We start from the raw sequence: 23,729 nt of genomic DNA on the forward strand, positions 1-23,729 counted from the left end.
GAAGAAGTCACCTCAAATGGTGGAATCCCTGCAGAGACGCCCCCCCCCCCGGTTGCCACCAGAGAAGCGAGCGGCAGTATCTTCCAAGTTCCAGTGAGGTATCGCAAGAGCACACAGAGGTCTCCGGAGGCCTTCTCATGAGGCTCTCACTAGAACAATGACAGATTAGGGCAGTGCAAGCAGTTCTCCTGTACAGGGCTCTGAGCAGAATAATAATAATAATAATAATAATAATAATAATAATACATTTATTTATATGGGTACCTACTAAGAAGATCAGTAAAAAATACAAAAAGGAATGATTGTGAAGATAAGAAATATTTTTTTCTTGGGGGTGGGGTGGGGAGACACACAACAAATTTTGTACTTGCTCAGGGCACCATATTATCAAACTGCGCCCCTGGCTGGAACCCAGAAGCCACAGCTACACGACCCCATAAGTGAGCCTTGGGTGGGGCCAGCAAGTGGCACATACGTAGGGTGAAATGAGATGGGCCACCTCTGGTGGGAGCCTGTGCTTGTTTGATCTGGATGGCACAGTGGGGAGGATTGGCTCCAATCTCCAGCATTGCACCATCCCATAGAGTGCAGGGGAGTTAATGAGAAGAAGAGGAACCAGTTGCATATTTCTGCTCTGAGTTTGGACACTGTGAAGATTGGGGCAGCCAAGCTGCACCAGCTAGAGACTGCAAGTAGGCAGAGATCTGTCCTTCTCAGGCAATGGGGATCAGAACAGCCAAGTCTCAGGATGCTTCCTTTTCTTTCCCTGTGTTACTGATGGAACAAGTAGCTTCAGTCTAGGTTTGTGACTATGGGACAGGAATAGTAGTTATTCCAGATGAATGAACCTGAAGTAAAAAGGACGCAAACTTGGTGTTATGTGATGCAAGCCATTAAACAGTGTTGGGAGGTATACTGATGTATAATGTTTACCAACAATTTCTAGGATGGAGCAGTGCTTAAGCTGAGCCCTTCCCTTCTTCAGCTGCAGCTAAATCATAGATTTACCCTCCAAGGGGTTGAGCAACACTTTCGAAGCATTGCTCTTGCCCCTGCTTGCTCCTACCTGCTCACTCCTGCATCTCTACCCACCCTGTTCAACTGGCCAGCGCTCAAGGCAACTGATCACCTACCTATCATGCTTCCCTGCCAATGGGAGTTCTTAGCAGCTGGTATTGGAAACATCATACACATCCCATTTATGATCACAGGTAGCTGTTTCCATTATGCAACAGTAGAGTGCCTATCAGTTAAATAATTGCTGGAATATGTAAAACTGGCTGACAGTGTATCAGACCATTAGCCCATCATTGACTACTTCAACAGGCAAGTCTAAGACCTCAGGAGAACATCTTTCATTGAATCAAAGAATTGTAGAACTGGAAGGGACCCAAATGGTCATCTAGTCCAACCCCCTGCAAAGCAGGAGCCACAATAACCTCTTTAGCTGGCAGTGGGAGGAATAGGAATGGAGGACCTTCTATACAAAAAGCACCAAAGACCTCATATTTCTTCCTATCCACCAGCAGGAAAACCAGGAAAGTTGTACTTTGGTCAGATGAAATGTCTATTCAGGGATGCTTTTTTATAGCCTCAAAGAAAGCAAGTTTGTACTTGCTTAATGCGATACTCTTCCAAATCCCACTTTAACAGAATTTTCCACCAAAGGCCTAGCTTCTAAAGAACAAAATTAAATGGCCAGAAAATGGCATGGGCATTAATGCCAATGCTAAACACAGGAATGGAGAAGCTTCTTCATAAACATTAATAGCGCAGAAAATGGAGCTGAAAGACAGATTATTTGAAGTGCAGCAATTTCATAAGGCACACCGAAGGATGGACAGTTCAAAGATATAAAGTCTGAAAATCAATTGAGGCTGCACCATGTTAATGGTGTAAAAAAGCTTGTGTCTGTGGGCATGCCACACCACACTGGACAGTACAAGACTGACTGTTATTTTCACATCTTCTCCCTTTTTAAACATTCTCTCATTCTCTTCTTCTGCTTTAAACAACAAACAAAAAACTGCCCACCTTCTGACCCAAATAAGAACCCCCAAGGTGGCATACACTTAAAATGATGGAATGTACACCCAGCATAATACAAGAGAGAGAGAGCACAGAAAGCACGTGGAAAGAACAGAACGGTGCAGCGGGGGGTAAATATTCAGCACAGAGGAAATGTTAATGCTAGCAGCTCAGCTATCCAAGTTCCATGACAAGGCAAAAATGTTACTTTCCCCCCACAAGGCCACCAGATAAGACTTTTTGCAGCGGATGTGCTTCTATGTATCCCAGCCTGTTGATTCTGAATTGAAGGCCAACAACAATCAGCAAGCAATAGTAATAGCATATGACTAGCCAAACTGAGCATTCAATGGGAGATCTGTGATTGGATCTCCCCATACACTTTGCTTTTCCTAGTTTGGATCGGTGCCACAGAATGGGAGCAAAACCTAAATCTTTATTGTGGCCTTATGGCTCTACTCAAATTTGCCTTCCTGGAACTGCTGTATTATGACAGCATGCTTTCCCCCTCTTTGGTTACTGGCAGCTTGGCTACTGGCCCTGATCCAAATGTCCCCACCCCACCCCTGCTGACCTAGGCCAGTAAATTTATTGGTGAGAACCAGTCACAGTCCTATCACACTGCAAGCAAACGCTAAGCATCTGATTCCCATCACCACTGCAGCGAGTTCTATGCAGGCCTATCCTTAAAGCCACAGCAGAACCGTGTGGCTTGTCTCCTGAAAAGGAATTAGGTCCTTCAGTTCTGTCTCAGTTGCCCTAGGCACTGTTTGCTTGCAAGATAAATCCTAGGTCTTTAAAGCACCACTGTGGGGCACCTATCCTATATCACCCCTTACCAAGGAAGCCCACATGCCACCTTCATGAGTGCCCCATATATATTTGTTCCAAAAGGCCTTTGTTGGCAGCTGACACTGCAGTTTTGGTTGGCAGCCTTAATGCCACGCACACTCTCTGCTTTTATTGGCCATTGCTCTTACTTTTGCATTGTTTTTATGACTATGCTTATTGCAGGAGCTGTGGCTTATGCTGAGGGGTTTTATTGTCTGCATTATGACAGGTTGCTGCCGCTGCTGCGACTTGGATTATTTATTCTATTTTTTTGGTGCTGTTTTCATACTGTAAATTACTAATGTAAGAACAACAACAATTCCAACCAGTGCTGCTCACAAACCTTTGAACTGAGCCAAATTCTTCACCAGGCTACTTTTTATGTTTCTGAATGAGGCACATAGTGCTGATCTCTGACTGCAATTTATTTCAGTCTTAATTGAGAAATAGAGGGTGTGTGTGTGTGTGTGTGTGTGTGTGTGTGTGTGTGTGTGTTTTACAGTCTTGAATGGACCTTTGCCTTGTGCAAATGTATCAGGTTGCATAGAAGGCAAAGAAGTAACGGAGGAACACCTAATGAAAATATAACAAGTTGCTAGCCATGGAGGAAATTTATATCAGGAAAACACCACAGGCTAAAATATCTTTCCATATTCTATGGGTCATTAGACTAAAATCAGTCATGTTAAAAGGTCTGTGTGGGTGTGCAGCAAATATCCTTGGAAATATATGCTTGAGGAATATCCCAAATCTGATGCAACCATGCAAATCTATTCATGATTAGCTCTTGACTTCTTACCTAGTCTCTCTGGATTGTGTGTGAGAGAGCCTCCTGGGTGACAAGCAAGCTTCTACCTACGTACAGCTTCTCCCTGATATATGCAGCTGGTAGCAGGGAGAAGCGCACTATTTTCTGCACTGCAAGGGATCTTTGCCTTTGCTTTTTCCTATGGAGACACGAGTCCCACCTCAGCACTCACAAATGACATTTCTTTCACAATTTAAAGTGGATTTTCATTGTCTTCTTTCTAAAAATAGTGTCAATCATATCTATTTTATTAATATTTTTGTGATTTATGAACAGCTTTTTTGCCACACAGAGGGAGATTTTAACAACCTCAAGATAATTTAGAAGATTATTTAGAAAATTTTGAACAAATTCTAAAGACACTGTAAAATGCAGTAGAAACAGTCTTAGAAAAAATTAAGCACTTTGGATGGGAGAGGTAAGCATATGTTTAATCTCTCTGACTGAAGTCAAAATAAGGTTGTCTCTGTAGCCTTATCTGTCAGGTTTCCCTGGATTCTAGACATGCCACCCATTGTCTGTTTGAACCCTTAACTGGCCATGTTCCCCAGATTTCAGTTTAAAATAAAGAAACAAGTCTGTAGTCCTCATTGAATGGGGCTCTTGCTCTGGCATGGGTGGCTTAGGCTCTGTGGTGGCCCTAAAAAAGCTCAACAACGTTTTGTGTCTGGATTTTTACCTCTTGAAATATGGCAACCCCACTATACAACCTTTAGAAGATATCTGAAGGCAGCCCTGCATAGGGAAGTATTTTTTTATGTTGTATATGTTTTTATATATGTTGGAAGCCACCAGAGTTGCTAGGGCAACCCAGTCATCATCATCATCATCATTATTATTATTATTATTATTATTATTATTATTATATAGGACGTCCCTATTTTCAGAGATATATTGGAGGGTATGACACTAACTTCCCTCCACCAGATGAGACAATAGGGGGAGTGCTGTGGGAGGGGGGTGATTTTGATTACAAAAAGAATTAGAAGGGAGAATGTTAATCACTGCTTCCTCCTAAGTCTCTTTCCTGCAATCAACTTTTAGTCCTTTGACCGCATTTCCCTAACAAAACAAAATCTTCAGACCAAACCACCACGCATAGTTTGAGGCTCAGCACATGGTTAAACGTTGCCTTAAAATGATGCAGTATATATCATTAATCTCACCACTGCCCTGCCCCATCATTTTCCGCTGATGGTTGGATTGGATTCATAGTCATATACATCCCACACAAAATGCAACTCAGAGCACAGCAAAAGTCAGTCTGGTTATCGGTCCCCTCACATCCACTACCAGCCAAAAACCTGTTCATATGAAGTAGTATCATCACATCCTTTGCCCTCTTGCCTTTTGTGGGCTAAGACCATAGTTCTTAGGCCCACGATTGACAAAACCTCTCTCAATAGCTTGTATGTGAAGTGCATTATAGCTAGCTTTAAGGGGTTAACAGCCAAATCCTGCATATATTCTGCACAGGCTGTATGTAGAGAAGTACATTGAAATTTACGAAACAGGGCTGTAAGGTTGCAATCCTGCGCACATTTACTGTTGGGAGTAAAATCCGTTGAACTTGTGGGAAAGAAGGACCAAAACAGAGAATGACAACGGCATGTTCATGATTGTTTCTTGTTTACTAAATAACCAGTATAGGAAAGCCCAATCCAGACTGGGGCTGGGAGACAGAGAAGATTCAAGCCTTTGCTCCTGTTGTGGTCCTGATCCAGATCACTGCCCCCAGTAGCTGTTTACAAATTGACCACCATTGTGTCTATTTTCACCCTTACTTCCAAGTAAACATGTATAGGATTAGGCTATTACCCAACTAATGACTACAATAGTTTCAGAATTACCATCACCTGGTGGCTTTTTCAATTTTCTAGTTTATCGCTGACCCAAGTTATTGTACTTTTCTGTCTATAAGACGTCCCCTTGAATAAGACACCCCCCCCCCCATTTTGGGGGACTAAATTTTAAGAAAATGAGGGGAGATGGCCCAAAGTTGTTGAGCCTCTCCTCCCGCACAGCTGCGGGCAGGAAACACTCCCTAGATCATTTCCCACAAGCAACGGCATTGGGTGAATTTGCGCTCCCTCCAGCCATCTGGTTTGCAGGAGAGCAACCTCCCCCAATGCCGCCATGCATGGAAAATGATCCAGGAAAATGATCCTGTGCGCAGCGGCATTGGGTAAATTTGTGCTCCTGTCAAAGAGCTGGCTGGCGGCACATGGCTTCTCCCCATCCACGCAGCTGTGGGCAGGAAACACCCCCCAGATCGCTCCCTGCTCGCTGCGGCACCGGGGGAAGCAGCGCTCCCGCCAACCGAATGGCTGGTGGCACGCCACTTCTCCCATCCTGCCATGTCACTATCCATGTATTGGACAACCCCAGTTTTTTGAAGTGATTTTTGAGTAAAAAACCCTCATCCAATACATGGAAAAATACGGTATATTGTTTTACACCTGTGTGCATAATAATAATTCATAATAAAAATGTTCATTTCCCTGGAACATTCACAAGCCACTTGGGGAACCTAAGATCAAGGGTTGCCTTGCTGAATCAAAGCAAAATCCACCTAGATCAGCATTCTGCTGTTAATATCAGAAAGCAAAAACCTCTGCAAGCTGTCAAGCAAGGCATAGAAATGAAAGGCACCAACTGTTCCTTTGAGGTATACTGCCTTCATCTATGTAGGTTCAACCATTTTTCATAAAGCAATCTCATCACATCTTAGGATGCTGAGTTAATTATTAACTTTGTACAGAAGTATTTTCTTATGTCAGCCTTGAACTGTATGCAGACCACTTCTTTGAAGACCTTGAATTATGAGATGAGAGGTAGGGGGAAAGTCGCTCTCTACCCATGCTTTGCATAGTGATAAGAACATAGCCTCAACTGAAGCAATAAAATACATAACCTGTATGCCACAATAAACCTTTAAGGTAGTCATTGTGGGTTTTGCTGCAATATACAAAAACTGCTGACATTCTGGAGTAAGCTAGAGAGCAGAACATTTTCTATGTGAATTCTCAGCTACATAGAAGAGATAATAACAAATATATCAGGAATCCACTAGTTTGCTTTTCATGCCTTTGGTATCATATTCCATTATTCTTTGCAGAGTGGTTTTAATAAAACCAACTTGTGATCTTTCAGATGAAGGGTGGTATACAAATTTTAACAACAACAGGCCATTCAGTAAATGCTAATTTACCATTGTAGATATAACTTTAGAAATTGGTTGCCCGTAGTTCCTGCCAAAATCTGAGAAGCCTTTTAAAACATGTTCAGTCAGAAAGCATCATCCTGTGTTAAGCTGCCACCTCTATTTGTCCACTGTTGACTCTGATGACTCACATTTATCTTAAGATCAACTGAGTAACACCCAAACTTGGCTGCCAAATGTCTCCTTTTGCCTGCCTTTATATCAAAAAGTTGGTTCTGATACAAAATTACACATGTGATTTGATGATTCAAGAGAAGCCCATAAAAAGAACAAAATGTCTTGTGGCACCTCAAAGACTGAAATTTGTTGCCTAAAAACAACAGTGTCTTTTTATGCCTAGCAAATTTATTATGGCGAAAGTTTTTGTGGGCTAAAGTCCACCATGAAAGCTTATTCCACAATACATATGTTAGCTGCCAAAGAATTCTCTGTTGTTTTCGTACTATGAAGCAAATCAATTGATTCAGCTGAGCCAGAACAGAACAGTATGAAACTTGCTGAGAAATTCTAGTACAGCAACTCCAGGCTAGAACTGCCTGTTTTAAGTCTTTTTGCCAGAGTATTGTTAATTTGGGGTCACCAGCAGGGGATCCTGCTCTTCCCCTGAATGTTGCCATTTTTTATATCAGATTTGTGTTCTTTAGTACAAATGGCCTGTTTATGGGCCAGCCTAATACATTTTGGCACCTGAGGCAAACCACAAAACCACAAAATGGCACCCCCTCCCTGCCAGGGAAGAAGGGGTGAGTGAATATCTACACCAGGAAAAAGGGAGGAATAAAGATCTATTTTGGGATCTGCTGCCCCTGTAGATCCTGCCACCTGTTGCCTCTCCTTGTCTCATGGGTGATCCAGGCCTATTCAGACAAAGGCATTGTTGGTAATGATGTTTTATGGGCAGGTGAATGAACTCTGATGGCATGGCTGATGTTATTATGTCCTGTCTCCTGCTTGAAACCTTATTTGATAATGATAATGATAATTTATTATTTATACCCCGCCCATCTGGCTGGGTTGCCCCAGCCACTCTGGGCGACTTCCAACAAAATATTAAAAATATTTTATCACTGCCTCTCCTTCTTTCTCAATTTCCCTAGCTTACAGATGACTTAGTCCTAACAGATGACAAATATTATCTTTAGCAGAGTCAATCCATTCAAATGAGTCTTATGCCTCTTTACAATTCCTATAATCCAATTTTAAGAAGGCAGAATCACATTTCAAGATTATTATGTTTAAACAGATGCAATGTGCAGAAGGGAGTAGTAGACATTGATCAGTCTGTAAGATCTTCTTGATCACAAGGGGATAGATGGATGCTGGATGCACACATACTAAAAAAAATGGAGATAGGTGCTGCTTCTTAGTATTTGTCCCACCTGTGTGGAGGAGACACTCTCTAGGTGTGGAAGATAGTAACATGCAATATCATATCCCATTTATAGCATGCTTTGATCCAGCATCTTCCCTCCATCACCCTTGATATCCAGTATCCTTGCAAAACCCTATCACTGATTATAAAACTTCAAATTCCGTGTTATACAGTTTCACCTGTGTTACAGAATGTAAGTACCCTGCATGCCATATACACTATGTTGGAAAAACGAGGGCAGACCTTTGTTACAATTTCAAAAAATCACAAATGAGTAGTCGCGCACACACAAGCCTTGAAAAACCTGTTGCCACCTGCTTAAACGAGCACAGCCTTTCAGATTTGGAAATATAGCCAAAAGGAAAACAAACAAAACTCATGTACTAGTCATATTGCATCTGAAAGACTATGCCCAGTCCTGGACATCACATATTTAGAAGAATTTAGATAAATTGGAACAGGTTCAGAGGAGGGCAGCGTAGATATGGTCCATGGTATAAAAGACAAGCCCTATGACTGGGTATGTTTAGCCTGAAGAAGAGAAGATTGTGACAGTATTCTTCACACACACACACACACACACACACACACACACACACACACACACCCTGCAACAAATAAGACAAGGTATTTAAAATCAACACAAAGTAAAACGGATTTGTAGCTAAATATTATGAAGTTGGTTGCGCTTGTAATAAAGTCTAGGAACACTATGCTAAACCCAGAACTGCAGTATAACATCTGATCAGTAGAGGGCAGACATAACCCGACAAATTTGTACCAAAGAAGAAATTACATTCTTGCGATAGAATGATTGTCCTGTTACCTTTGAAGAATAAAGGGACAATTCTGACATTGTTAAATGTCTTCTTGGGCTCATTACCCTCAAATCTAAAGGAATGTTCAAGCTTACCAGGTTCCATGAAAATATCTCACTTTATGGAAACATCCATAGCTTATAGGTGCAGAAAACTACTGTACAGTATATTCTATGTCAAGATACCACCTTTTGCTTATATTATTCATCAGGGTTTCCCCCCCCTACAAAAGAAGGATCTTAACTAAACAGTGTTTGAAATGAAGGTGCAACCAAGCTGCTTTTCTTCATTCTGAACAAACAGGTTAGAAAACGGAAATATTACAGCCTTGCAGTCTATGTCTTAAAATGTATCTGTGATTCTCACCTGCACACTGTTATCAGGGATGAGATTTTCACCCAGAGATTCATTCCCAATTCCAGAATCGTCCTTCAGAATGGGATCATCTGTGGGTTTTGGTTTCAGAAAGGCAAACTCATTCCGGTCTGCCTTAGACGCTAAGCACACTTCATATGAATAGGGCAATGTCAATGTCCCATTATTGTAATTGCAGGAAAATTTGTGTCCCAAGCTAGAGTACAAGTCAGTATTGTAGGATCCAAGCACTGTTGGGCTTCTCTGTCTCCGACATTTAAGTATTAAAACTGTTAAGACTGTAAAAAGGAATAAGAATGAGACCAAAGCCAAGGCTATAACTAAAATGGCATTCATATCAGACTGATACTTAGAGTCAATGGCTGGTTTGCTCATTTCCGGAAGTGCCTCTTGGAAGTTCTCGGCAACCACGAGGTTGAGGACCACAGTAGCTGAGAGCGGAGCCTTCCCATTGTCCTTCACCAAGATGACCAGCTTCTGCTTCACAGCATCTTTCTCCAGAAGGGCTCGTGACGTCCTGATCTCTCCCGTGTGGGTCCCAATGGTGAAGAGGGTCGGCTCCGTGGCCTGCAGCACTTGGTAGGAGAGCCAGGCATTGTGCCCAGAGTCCGCATCCACAGCCACCACTTTGGTCACTAGGTAGCCTGGCTCTGCCGAGTGAGGAACCATCTCAAACAAGGCAGAGCCCTCGGCGCCCGGGACAGGATACAGAACCCGAGGGCTGTTATCGTTCTGATCCAAAATGTACACCCACACGGTGGCGTTGTTGCTGAGAGAGGGAGAGCCGCCATCTTGGGCCTTCACTTGGATCTGAAACTCCCTGAATTGCTCATAGTCAAAGGAGCGCTGTGCATAGATAGTTCCCGTCTCAGAGTTGATGGAGACGTACGAGGAGAGAGGCAGCTCCTCCATGTTGCTGTTGAGGATGGAGTAAGTGATACGTGAGTTGCGGTCCAGATCCGGGTCCGAGGCTTTGAGGGCAAAAATGGAGGCACCTGAGGGATTGTTTTCTGGCACAAAGACACTGTAGGTTGATTTTTCAAAGGCAGGGGGGTTGTCATTGATGTCTGAAATCTGCAGGGAGATGGTTTTGTTGGAGGAGAGAGGGGGGCTACCTTTGTCGGTGGCTGTGATTGTGATGTTGTACTCTGAGGCTTTTTCTCTGTCTAGGGGGCTCTCTGTAAGTAGCTTGTAGTAACTGTTAGATGAAGAAATAATTTTAAAAGGCAAATTATATTGTATGTGGCAAGTAACCTTCCCATTTTCTCCTTCATCTCTATCATCCACATTGATCAAAGCTATCACAGTTCCTGGTAGAGAGTCTTCGGGAACTGGACTAAACATAGATGTTAGCAAAATCTCTGGAGCATTGTCATTCTCATCCAGAACATCAATCTCAACTTTACAATGTGCCAGTAGTCCACCACCATCTTTGGCTTCCACTAACATCATATAGCTTCTGGATTCTTCGAAGTCTAAAGTCTCCCTAACTAAAATTGCTCCACTTTCTGGATCCAGGCTGAATTTCTGGCTTGCTTTAGCTGGGATATTGCTAAAACTGTATCTTATCTGTGCATAAGGACCTTCATCTGCATCAGAGGCTTTCACCTGGATCACTAATGATCCTTTTGGTGCACTCTCTTTTAGGCTGAGTTTATAGACTTCCTCAGTGAAAACAGGTGGGTTGTCATTGGCATCAGTGACATTAATCCATATCTGGGCTGTTCCAGTTTTTCTTGGTTCTCCACCATCCAGGCCTGTAAGGATCAAGTGGAGGCTGTGCTCACTTTCCCGATCCAGAGGTTTGCTTTGCACTAAAATAGGGTATTTATTTCCATCTGGAGTTTCTTTAACTTCCAAGGTGAAGTACTGGTTACTGCTCAGCTGGTAATTTTGCAGAGAATTTATTCCAACATCAGGATCTTCAGCACTTGCAAGGGGGAAGATGGCTCCAGTCAAGCTAGATTCACTTATTTCTAGCTTGATATCATCTTTTAAAAATTGTGGTGCATTATCATTAATATCCTCTATGGTGATGCTTATATGAAAAACATTTAGAGGGTTTTCAACCACAGTTTCAAAGTTAAGGACACAACGGGGTGATTTCCCACAGATTGCTTCTCGATCTATTTGGTCTCTGACGTAGAAGTCTCCATGTTCCTCATTCACAGTAAAGAACTGAGCATTAGCTGCAGAAACAATACGGAGCTTCCTCTTCACCAGGTCTCTCTTACTCAGACCCAAATCCTTGGCCAGATTTCCCACAAGAGAACCCTTCTCCCTTTCCTCGGGAATTGAATACCAGACCTCTTCCGACATTGTCAGGCAGAACAAAGAGAATAACAAGGAAAGCTGTACTTGCCGCCGGAGTGGCTTCCTGCTCCCTGTGATCTTCAGCCATTTCCTCGGCTGCTTTGTTTGCATCTTTTCTTTTCTGATTCGGGTCTTCAAGTTTCTTTCATGCTGCAAGAAGTTGTTGTCAGGAGCAGGCATCATTCCGTGATGCAGTCTCAACGGGGAGGGATCCATTTTTGGTAGGATGCTATATTGTTGTCCCTCAATTCCAGCTCCTTCAGATTTGCAGAACTTAACTCAGTAATTGTTACAGCACAGGAAAAGTGAATGGACCCCTGATTTCTATCCTTATCCCGTATTGGCCAACAGCGGCACTCTGAGTCTCCGCTGGAAAACTGCAGGAGCACCTACTGGCACAACATGCTGATAAGAGTTCAGAGGCTGACAGGGTAGCAACATTTCTCATGAGATGTGCACAGGTTTATGCAATTATTTAGTTGTGTGTGCATTTCACAATTCTCCTTAAGGCAGTATGTGCAAGAGTGAACACACATATGGTGCATACAGGAAACACCCTGAATTTATCACCTTAACTATCAGTGGGCTTTGTATCAAGAACTTTATGAACAAAGTTTCTGAGGCAGAGATACAGCACTCAGCACTTAATTTGAGAGGGTTTCCTTCACAATAGCCCCCCAAAGCAAAGCCTTAAATTCTTCAGAAGGTCTAAAGGCAATGCCCATAGTACCAGCTTTTGTGCCAGACTGCCAACCTCTTTTTATGATTAGAGGAAGAAACTGAGGCAGAAAGGGGTGGGAGTCATTATGAAGAGCTGTTGTGTGGGGAACAACTACAAGTGCTGGGCCCTTGCCCACCCCCCTAGAATTTCTGAATCCACAATACTTCATTTCATAGGACAGGAATGGGCAGACATCAAGCTAAACTATCAGTCAGAACCAGGTGCAAAAGACATAGGGTTGTAGTCAACTAAGTCCTGCTCTGAGGTAGACTCAGTGACATAAGTGAACCTAAGTTAGTCATGTCCATCAACTTTAATAGGTCTGAGTAGGACTAGCATGGAGTACCACCCATAGAATTAAAGAACAGGCTTCTTCTGAGCACATTCTGAGCCAAGGAATGTGTTTTCAGCACCAGAACAGAACTGTTTGACAATCATTCACACAAAAGTTCACTCCTGGTTAGTTTTCCTCATTTCAGCAGCCTAATTTAGGTAAAAAAAGTTTTTTTGTTACTGTTATGCTGGGAGCCAGAAACCCTTGCCATTCTGCTGAAAATCACCCAAAGATCTATTGGTAGATCCTGACCCACCGCCTGCCAATCTCTGTCTAGGATATTGCATGTGACACTTCTGCAATAATTGCAACAATTTTGTTTTTTAGCCTTATATCCTATTCAGTCTACAGAGACTGATGATAGGCAAGAATGTTATATAAACAGACAAGTTGCAAACGATAATTGTAGTCATGATGACAAAATCACAGAGTTTGAAATATGTTTAGGAACATATTTTAGGATTTTAGGAAATCAATATGGGCCATAAAGGAAGTATATGTCTGAGTCAGAGTCCACATCCATGGCCATTGCCTTAGTGACCAGGTAGGTATCCTGGCTCAGAGGAGCGAGGGGCCAGCTCTATCCCTATGGAACCATCAGTGGGAGGGGAGGGGTACAGGATTTGGGGAGCATTGCCATTTTGGTCCAGGATGAAGAGAGTCACTGAGATCTTGGAGCTGAGTGGTGGGGAGCCTCCATCCTTCCATGGAACTTAATCTCCTGGAACTTTTCATAAATGAAAGAACATCAGGCATAAATAACCCCAGACAGAATTAATAGAGTTATATAGACAAATTACTGATCTCGTTTTTAATAAGTTATTCTCGGTCTGGATACGTTGTTCTTCATGGACCTCACAACCCTGCCCCAGGACTGGATAGCTGAGATCCTGGCTGGCTCTCAGAATCTTCCACATCTCCTTGGGGGCCACAGGCTGAGAAAAGAAGGTGAACCAGGCAGGAACATAAGAGTTGCCACAGTGCCTGGCTAGCTGCTGCAGAGGCTACTCATGAGAAGGAATCAAATGGAAACAAGTCATGACTGAGATCCCGGAAGGGGTGGATCCTCTAGCTCCTGTATAAGTTCCCAGTCTAAGTTCCTTCACTGCTGAAGCAACAGCTCCCATCTCCTCTTCAGTCTGGCACCAAACTGTAATGATTGCTGATCGACTTCTTCAGTTTGAAAGGGAGACTGTCAGAACCGAACACAGGATTTATCCATGGATTCTTTAATCCTGATGTTGCATGTTTAGGAGGGCTTCTGTTGTCATCTTGAGAGAGATTTCTTTGGGGGTATTTTTTTGGCAGTACAATATGTGAGGATATGGCTAATTAAAGAGCACAGCCATACACAGGTAACAAGGATAACAAATATTGACAATCTCCATATTGAGCCTGGACTCACTGAATAATGGAGGCTTGTTTAAAGCCCAAGGCACTGTCATTGCATCAAGAAATGTGACTCAGGTATTTGAAGTACCAGACCTTTCTGACTCTCCTCCTTAATATACTGTGAGGAGCGGATGGTGAGCAGCTTCCTCTCTGTGGTTAAGAATTCTTTCTACCACAAGTTCAACATATCTGGCACCTCCAGCTGCTATTTTCACGTCCAGGATAAAATTATTCCTTTAGCTGATTTTGAGGTTCTAGAGAGAATTGGTTTCCAAATCAGAATCTTGTGCCTTATAGATGGCAAATTGGAGTTCTCTTGCTTTATTCTCACCAACTTTTGTTTCTGGTTCTTCTGATGGGAACCTGGGCGCATTGTCATTAATACCTATCGTTTCAATTTCCACTCCATAAATTTTCATTGAACCCTCCACATATAACCACAAAATTCATGACACACTTCTCTACATGGCCACAAATTCCTCTCCATGTATTTGGTCTGTGGTGTGTAAATGACCAACTTCAGAGTAAAATACTGAGACCTATATTGTGAAAACTATGTACACCTCTCTCTGAAAGATCTCTTAATTTGTCTCATCTCATTTGTGCAGAAGAAGCATGCACCCTGCTACTGAAGCCACAGTTCTCCCTTTAATTACTGTTAGAGCTAACCATGATTTGGCCACACCATTTTAAAGAGCCCCAGAATATGAGGAAAGCACTTTTGAGTATGTGTAGACTGCCTGTCTTTTATTGCTAAGTCACCGCAATAAACTTTCACGGGTCTGATGTTGGTGGGAAGTATAACAGAGCACAGGTAAAGTTGGGTTCCAAAATATTGGTTGGGGTAGTACACAAAGCGTTCTAAAATATGAACAGATTATTTTAAATAGATTTTACGCAAGTACAGCATTGAAAATGTCTCCTGATACTACCTTCTTCAGAGACTCCTATTTCTATGTGGAGGTTTGTGGCCCACATCAATATACTATTAATTAGCAAGAAGAGATCACTTCCCTATCTCTTGACAGCTAAAAAAATAGCAACTTTTTAAAAAGCAAAGCTAATCAAGTAAAATTGCTACCTTATTTAATGAAAGTGGATATAACAAACACGCTTCTCAGATTGTTATGAGCTCCTATTTGAATGGCAGTACTTCGTTACTTCATTCTGCTAAGCATAATTACATGTCAGGAAGTCCAATAGATTTTAGTGAAGCATGCTTCCAAGTACATATGATCATGAGAGCAGTCAATGAAAATCAAAGTTATTACTAGGAAACAAACCTAAGCAGAAACAATGATAAAGTAAATGATTCACAGTGAGCTCAGTGGTCTAGATCAGTGTTTCCCAACCTTGGGCCTCCAGCTGTTTTTGAACTACAATTCCCATCATCCCTGACCACTGGTCTTGCTAGCTAGGGATGATGGGAGTTGTAGTCCAAAAACAGCTGGAGGCCCAAGGTTGGGAAACACTGGTCTAGATAAAGGAAAATGAGTCATTTCAGCAAGAGATGCCCACCTCATTGCCTCTTTCTATGGTTGTTCACTGATTATTCCTTCATGTGTAGAATTCATGCACATTCCCCAATGTTTGTGCTGTCTCTGGCCCTGTCCAACATCTGCATATTCAGTGGAGCATTGGGAAGAAGAACCTACACGTTTGCAGCCGTATGTGCATAGGCTTTAACCTGGCTTGGGTGTTATGACTGAACAAGGAATTGCAGTATTGTAAGGGTGCTGCATTATCAGGGTTCTCAATTGTGAGGAGGCTTCTAAGAGCTCAGTGCAGTGGATGGAGTCAGCTGACTGCAGGGCTGGCAAACAGGACCCCATGCTCCTTACTTGTGTTACGATTCTTTTCAGGTATAATAAAAAAAACCTCTTTGTACTCAGTTCCTGTTGCATGGATTCAGCCTCTCCTGCACTGAAGGCATTATGCCACACCCTAGGCATCTCTTTTGTGTTACATCACATCTCCATGGCAGCCACTTTGTGTCAAGACACGCCCCTATAGCAGCCATTTGTGGCTGGTGCCCACAACACTCTCTCCAAATTCCAAATGTGCTTACTGGACAAAAAAGGCTGGCTACTCTGCTTTATGGGACGTGGGTGGCGCTGTGGGTTAAACCACAGAGCCTAGGACTTGCCAATCAGAAGGTCGGCGGTTCGAATCCCCGTAACGGGGTGAGCTCCCGTTGCTCGGTCCCTGCTCCTGCCAACCTAGCAGTTCAAAAGCACGTCAAAGTGCAAGATGATAAATAGGTACCGCTCCAGTGGGAAGGCAAATGGCGTTTCCATGCGCTGCTCTGGTTCGCCAGAAGCGGCTTAGTCATGCTGGCCACATGACCCAGAAGCTGTACGCTAGCTCCTTTGGCCAATAAAGCGAGATGAGCACCACAACCCCAGAGTCGGCCACGACTGGACCTAACGGTCAGGGGTCCCTATACCTTTTTACTCTGCTTTTTACTATGCAAGAAAAGTCATTATTTGATTTGAGCATTATCAGTTTGGACATTGTCCTGTGCAAATGTCAGGAAAAGTGAATGCATTACATATCTATATCTATATCTATATCTATATCTATATCTATATCTATATCTATATCTATATCTATATCTATATCTATATCTATATCTATATCTATATCATTTGTATCTATATCTATATCCGTATCATTTTGCAAATTCACCCTGGATGAATGGCAGATTTTTTAAAAAAACTTTATTTATTCTAAGATAGGTTTCCTTTCATTTGGAGCTCAAAGGTCAAACCCTGAGGAAGATAAGGAAAGCAGACCGAGGTGGTCTCCTCAGGTGAAGTACAAAATGCAACATGAAAGAATCCCAGGCTCACTAGATTTTTACTCCATTCCCATAAAATGTCACTGGAATTCCTCGAACATACTGGGTTGAAATGAAGTTACCTTTTCTCTTATGAAGGTTTTATTCCATATTCTGATTGTAAAACATGCCACAGGAAATGTGAACATGGATGGCTCTCTTGCTAAAGAGCATATTTCATAGTCTGTAAGTTCTTTTCCAGGTGCTGTGACCCCAGCACACATATGATCCACACAATATCTGTTGTTGACACATGAACAGCCCAGACTATTCTCAATCACAGCCACATGGAGAAATGTGTGTGAACCAGCAATACATGCAACCAAACAAAATGTCCATGATAAGGGAATGTCACAAAATGCTGATTTCTATATTTGTGTATTACTAGTTCACAACATGTAGTTATATTATCCATGTTATCATGGGTGCTTTTGTTGTCAAGCTTCTGCTAGGATGGCATATGTGTGGGAGAATGCTATTCTATTAGATGCTATTAATTTTCGGGGATAGAAAACCATATGGATAGAATTAATCTACTCAACAGATTGGTAAAAACCAAGGGAAATTATTCAATCTATAGCTACACAGATATAGCCAGATCACAACAAAAGCAGAAAAAGAAGATGCTCAGCTTAGTTTAGGAAAGGACTCGCTTGTAAGAGTGCCAAGAATCCAAGTACCAGTTGGATGTGCTAAGTAAGCATGTTCAGAATGCCTCAGTGGCATGCCACTCAGGCAGGTCTAAGTGCTGGTTCTTCCCATATAAAGCATCAGACACTTGAGCAGATAATGATCTAAAAACAGTAGCTAATAATACCTATGAGGAAGAAAGATGTAGTGCCAACATCACAGTTCTGGAAGCAAAGCTTACCTGCTCACCAACCTCCTCTTTGGCATTGGCATCCCCACAGTTGCCATCCACAAGAACCACCTGAGAGCTATCATTGCATAGCAAGTTTTCTGCCACCTGGATATGGGATTTTGGGAAAGAGATCTGCTCTTTCCTCATCTCTGACGATAGACAGAGTTGGTAGGAATAAGGTAAAGTTCCTTCTTCATAGTTTGGTGGAAATATGACCTGCGCCTTAGAAAAAGCATTAGGTTCAAAGCATTGGAATAATTTGGGATTTCCTGATTGTCGAAGTTTCATGACAATGACCAGTATCACCGTCAGGAGGAATAAAAATGAGATCAATGCCAAAGCCAGCACCAAGTAAAACTGGAGGTCTGAATGATGCTCTGTGTCACTGGATTGCCTAGTCATTTCCGGAAGTGCCTCTTGGAAGTTCTCTGCAACCACGAGGTTGAGGACCACAGTAGCTGAGAGTGGAGCCTTCCCATTGTCCTTCACCAAGATGACCAGCTTCTGTTTCACAGCATCTTTCTCCAGAAGGGCTCGTGACGTCCTGATCTCTCCCGTGTGGGTCCCAATGGTGAAGAGGGCCGGCTCTGTGGCCTGCAGCACTTGGTAGGAGAGCCAGGCATTGTGCCCAGAGTCTGCGTCCACAGCCACCACTTTGGTCACTAGGTAGCCTGGCTCTGCCGAGTGAGGAACCATCTCAAACAAGGCAGAGCCCTCAACACCCGGGACAGGATACAGAATGCGAGGACTGTTATCGTTCTGATCCAAAATGTACACCCACACGGTGGCGTTGTTGCTGAGAGAGGGAGAGCCGCCATCTTGGGCCTTCACTTGGATCTGAAACTCCCGGAATTGCTCATAGTCAAAGGAGCGCTGTGCATAGATAGTTCCCGTCTCAGAGTTGATGGAGACGTAAGAGGAGAGAGGCAGCTCCTCCATGTTGCTGTTGAGGATGGAGTAAGTGATACGTGAGTTGCGGTCCAGATCCGGGTCCGAAGCTTTGATGGCAAAAATGGAGGCACCTGAGGGATTGTTTTCTGGCAGAAAGACACTGTAGGTTGATTTTTCAAAGGCAGGGGGGTTGTCATTGATGTCTGAAATCTGCAGGGAGATGGTTTTGTTGGAGGAGAGAGGGGGGCTACCTTTGTCGGTGGCCGTGATTGTGATGTTGTATCCTGAGGCTTTTTCTCTGTCCAATGGACTATCTGTGAGAATTTTGTAATAATTGTTAGATGAGGATAAGATTTTAAATGGTACATTACCTTGTAGATGGCATGTAATTTTTCCATTTTCTTCAGAATCTTTATCCTTTACATTGATAACAGCAATTACTGTCCCAGGAACAGAATCTTCAGGAATTGGACTAGATAAGGAGGCAAGAATGACCTCTGGAGCATTGTCATTCTCATCTATAATCTTTATTTCAATTTTACAGTGAGCCACTAATCCTCCTCCATCTCTTGCTTTTATTGCCATAGTGTACTTTTCTGTTTCCTCAAAATCAAGATTCTCTGTATTCATAATTATTCCATTTTGTGCATCTATCCTAAATTTCTTGTAGACTTTTTCTGGTACTTTACTGAAACTATAACTGATCTGACTATTTGAACCTTCATCTCTATCAGAGGCTGCAACCTGAAGTATGGGAGACCCAGCAGGGGAATTTTCCCTCACACTGACCTCATAGACCTCTTGAGTGAAAACTGGTGGGTTGTCATTGGCATCTGTGACATTAATCCATATCTGGGCAGTCCCAGTCTTTCTGGGTTCACCCCCATCCAAGGCCGTAAGGATCAACTGAAGGGAGTGCTCCCTTTCCCGATCCAAAGGTTTCTGCAACACCAATTCTGCATATTTATGGCCATCCATACTATCTTGAACCTCCAACGTGAAAAATTGATTTTGGCTTAACTGGTAGTCATGAAGGGAATTCTTCTCAATATCAGGATCTTCAGCTTTTCCAAGGAGAAATCTGGCACCTGGCAATGTGGATTCAATTATTTCAAGCCTTATATTGTCATCCATGAAATGTGGTACATTGTCATTAATGTCCTGAATTGCTACACTTACATGGAAAACATTTAATGGATTTTCAACTAAGGCTTCAAGATTAATGAAGCACTGTGTGCTCTCTTTGCACATTCCCTCACGATCTATCCTCTCACTCACATACACATTTCCATTTTCTGCATTGATACTGAAATATGGTTTTTTACCTTCAGAAATGATATGCAGGTTTCTATTCCTCAGTTCTCTGGCATTCAGTCCCAAATCCTTGGCAAGATTTCCCACAAAGGACCCCTTTGCCATCTCCTCAGGGATGGAATAGTGAATTGACTCTGAGATCTCCCAGCAGAGGAAAAACAATAATAGTAGAATCAAAATGTGGCTTCTGAATGCCCTGAAGCTTTCTCTAGGAATAACTTCCATCCTCATCTCCATTCTCCTGTTAATGAGCAGGTGAGCTTTTTTGTTGTTCAAAATACAGGGATACAGAAGAATAAGTTGATTCCCTTGATTTCCCTCTCAGTTTGCTTGTATCACATTTGTTTCCTCAGCTCAGTAACAGCAGGCAGGTCTTCGTAGTCTGTTCTTTCTGCAGCTGGTAAGTAGCAATCTGACAGTGGATCCCTAATAGCTCTTTGATTCCCAAATTGGCCAACAGCGGCACTGTGAGTTCCAACTGAAGAACTGCAAGTGAATCAGCTCTAAGAATAAACTGGAAGAACTGAAAGACATGCTTTCCCTCTCCATAAAAAAACATTTTAATACTTTGAAAGCAACATTTAGTGACTAAAAGCAATTGTGTTATGTATTACAGTACTAAGTTCTTGACCATATTGATGGATGTGTACAACCCCTTCACAATTTTAATGTTTTCAACAAAATATCCCTCACAGGCCATTTGCAAGAAAATCACTTTATATACATAAAATATTATATTTTAATTAGATGAAAGTTCTGGATTTCATCCCTTATATTGCCTTCTTTTTTGAAATAATAATTGCTTTAAAAAAATATATCCACACTCCTTATTTTTTTAAAAAAAGTATTTGTAAAAAAGTATTTTTTTGAAAAAACAGGAAAGGATCACTTTTTTGTAGATTCAGTCCAGTAAAGATGGTCTGTGTTCATGGGATTCTTGTACCTGAACTGTTTGATGCCAATGGGCAATTTTCTGAAACTCTTCCCTCAAGACCAGTAGATTTTTTTGACTTTGACTACTCACAACAATGTTTCAGTACATTTTCCAAATAAGGGAGGAAATGTGCCGCTAACAATTAGGTATGTAGATGCATATGCAGAGGATACAACAGCTTGCCAATATGGCAAAGTTGAAAACATTTATACTATATCTATCACCAATGCATTGATCCCCACAAACTGTGAGATGGGAGCGCCACTGAAATTCACACTCCCCGACTCAACCAGCTGAGAATTTCTCCATCTGTGCAACCTGATGGCCAGTAACACAAGGAGGAAGGTGAGGAACAAGCAGGAGTCAAAAGCCACTGCAAGGGCCAGGTAGAAGGTGAGGTCAGACGGAGGAGCAGATGATGGAACTGTCTGTGCTAACTTAGAGAAACAAAGATAGAGAGAGGAAACAAAGTCAAATTTCAAAACTATGTTAGAAAAAAAGAAGGTTCAGCACCAGAAGAGAGATTTATGGTGAACATTAGAAGAAACTTTCCAGTTGTAGGAGCAATTCAGACATTGTATAGAACATTGTGCCGTATCATTCTTTGGATATTTTCATGAAAAAAGTTATAAAACAATCTATTAAGGAGTCTTTAAGTCTGGGGTACATTGCCTTAGATTGGTTTGCTTTCTCTTTCTATTTCCTACAGTATGATATTTTGATTCAGTGGGGGAACACTGGTGGGAGCAACACAGAAAGTAGAGTGGCCCAGATACAATGCATGGAATTCATTCTCTTGCTGATCAGGAGGGGTGGAATTGTGAGAGGAAAGAGACCCTCTCAGGCCACAATACTCCCTTATATACACATCTCCTAAAAACACAGAAACCTATGTTTGCACCATATAACCTGCTGCTTCTGGTTAGTTAATCAGTTAATCCTACTTCTTTACTCATAAGCACTAATAAAGTAAGATCCTCACTATAAGTAACACACAGAAGGAATGTATAAGAGAGCATTTTTAGATTACAACTCTGAAAGTGTGTTTAGGGGGCAACACGTTTATGTTATCTGCTATGAGAGAATGGCCAGGATTGGGATGAGATGGTGGTTTCATTGGTATGATGTTGCCTCTGATTCCCGGAATAGGATGGGTGTAGTAATCATGTGACCTGATATTTTGCTGCCATAAAAATGCTAAGTTTTGTCATAGTGCATTCGAGTTGTATGCAAAAATTACTACAGTAAGTCTGGAACGCATCTGGAGAACAATTGCAAATCCAACCAAATGACAGGTTTGAGCAGGGTTTTAAAGACAGGCTTTAAAAGGAAACAGTTGTAGATGGTCTACACAGAAACCTAGGAGGATGCAACAAAGAAATATAATAAATAAAACTGAATCCATGTCATAGGGTTGCCATATGTCCTCTTTTGCCAGGACATGTCCTCTTTTTCATGGGTATGTAAAATGAGAGTTGTCATTTTACATACATTTAAACATTAGTTAAAAGTAGAGGTTGGCAAATGTGTCCTCTTTTTTCTATTCAAAATATGGCAACCCAGGAAGATAAAAAATGATAAGAGGACCACAAGAAACAAATGAATGGAACAGAGATGGATCAGGTGGACTGAGTATTTCAAGGAGAAGAATAGTTGACAAAGTGCAAATAGCAGAAGAATGGCAATAGAATGAAAAATTGTAAAACAAAATTATAATTTAATGGCAGTATGCCATAAATAGAACTTCCGGTATAGATGAGATGTGTCAGAAAATGGAATCACAATGTGTAGTTTTTGTTCTCACTCTTACATTTAGCCATATTTTGATTTACAGTATTTATAGCACACTCTTCATTGAATATTTTCAGTCCCAATGACTTGAGTCCACTAAAGTTTATACCATAACAAATATGTTTGGGTTGCATCCAATACTCATGTTTCTTCTCCTCTCCCCTCCCCAGTTGTCCTAATAAACAGTATTTAAGAGATCAGCTTGGCCCTACAACACGGGAAAATGGCAAAGCCCAACCCCTACCCCAAATGAGGAAGCAACTGCAAATGAAGAAAGAAATTGCCAGTTTGCATCTAAAGCAGCATGCTGGCCATTACTTTTGATGGGAATCCCATAAAAATTTCCCCTATATTTTTCCAGCCCCCAGAGCTCCAGTTTACAACTAGAAGCTCTATAGAGCTTAGATAATTTGAAGGCTGGTGATGGGAGAAGAGAGAGGGCAGGAGAAGGCAAAGCCACACATAAAAAGATGGCCAGCACATTGCCATTTGTGTGCACCTGAGGGTATGGCAGGAAAGAGGAGTGGAAGCAAGCAAGAAGCTTGCATACAGATGCATCCTAAATATAATTATTCTTAAATCGTTCAGCACTTCTGCACACTACTTCTGGAAACCTCAATAAAGCTACTCCTTAAGGACATCATTACTTTGAAAGTCCAAGACACTGAGACTGCAGTCTTATACATGTTCACTTCACCTGGAGTTCCTTTTGAGTAGACATGCATGGGATCCTACTGTTAACTTCCAACATCATAAATACCACAGAACTGGTTTAGTAGTCCAACTGAGTAAAGCAAAGCTACTTGGATCCAATGCTTAGATATTTTTGCCTTGACACTGTAAACCTTACTCTTTTATCATGCATAAATCAGTAGACGGTTCA

The 23,729-nt window shown here is 42.0% G+C and overlaps 2 protein-coding genes and 1 pseudogene across 17 annotated transcripts in view; all 3 read right to left on the reverse strand.

Annotated features, from left to right (window-relative positions):
- The window catches only part of LOC114601412 (protocadherin gamma-A5), a 315,625-nt gene that overhangs the window by 51,997 nt on the left and 239,899 nt on the right, over positions 1-23,729 (reverse strand). The gene's annotated exons all lie outside the window — the stretch shown is intronic.
- Positions 9,423-15,539, reverse strand: LOC144328776 (protocadherin gamma-B2 pseudogene; annotated as a pseudogene).
- On the reverse strand, positions 12,940-20,226 carry LOC114601413 (protocadherin gamma-B7-like). Its single transcript, XM_077933599.1, has 3 exons — positions 17,926-20,226; positions 13,624-13,758; positions 12,940-12,972 (listed from the first exon to the last, which is right to left on the reverse strand). Exons 1-3 carry the CDS (start codon positions 20,224-20,226, stop codon positions 12,940-12,942), a joined length of 2,469 nt encoding a protein of 822 aa, XP_077789725.1.

Source organism: Podarcis muralis, chromosome 8, assembly GCF_964188315.1.
Source record: "Podarcis muralis chromosome 8, rPodMur119.hap1.1, whole genome shotgun sequence".
Classification (NCBI taxonomy): Eukaryota; Metazoa; Chordata; class Lepidosauria; order Squamata; family Lacertidae; genus Podarcis; species Podarcis muralis.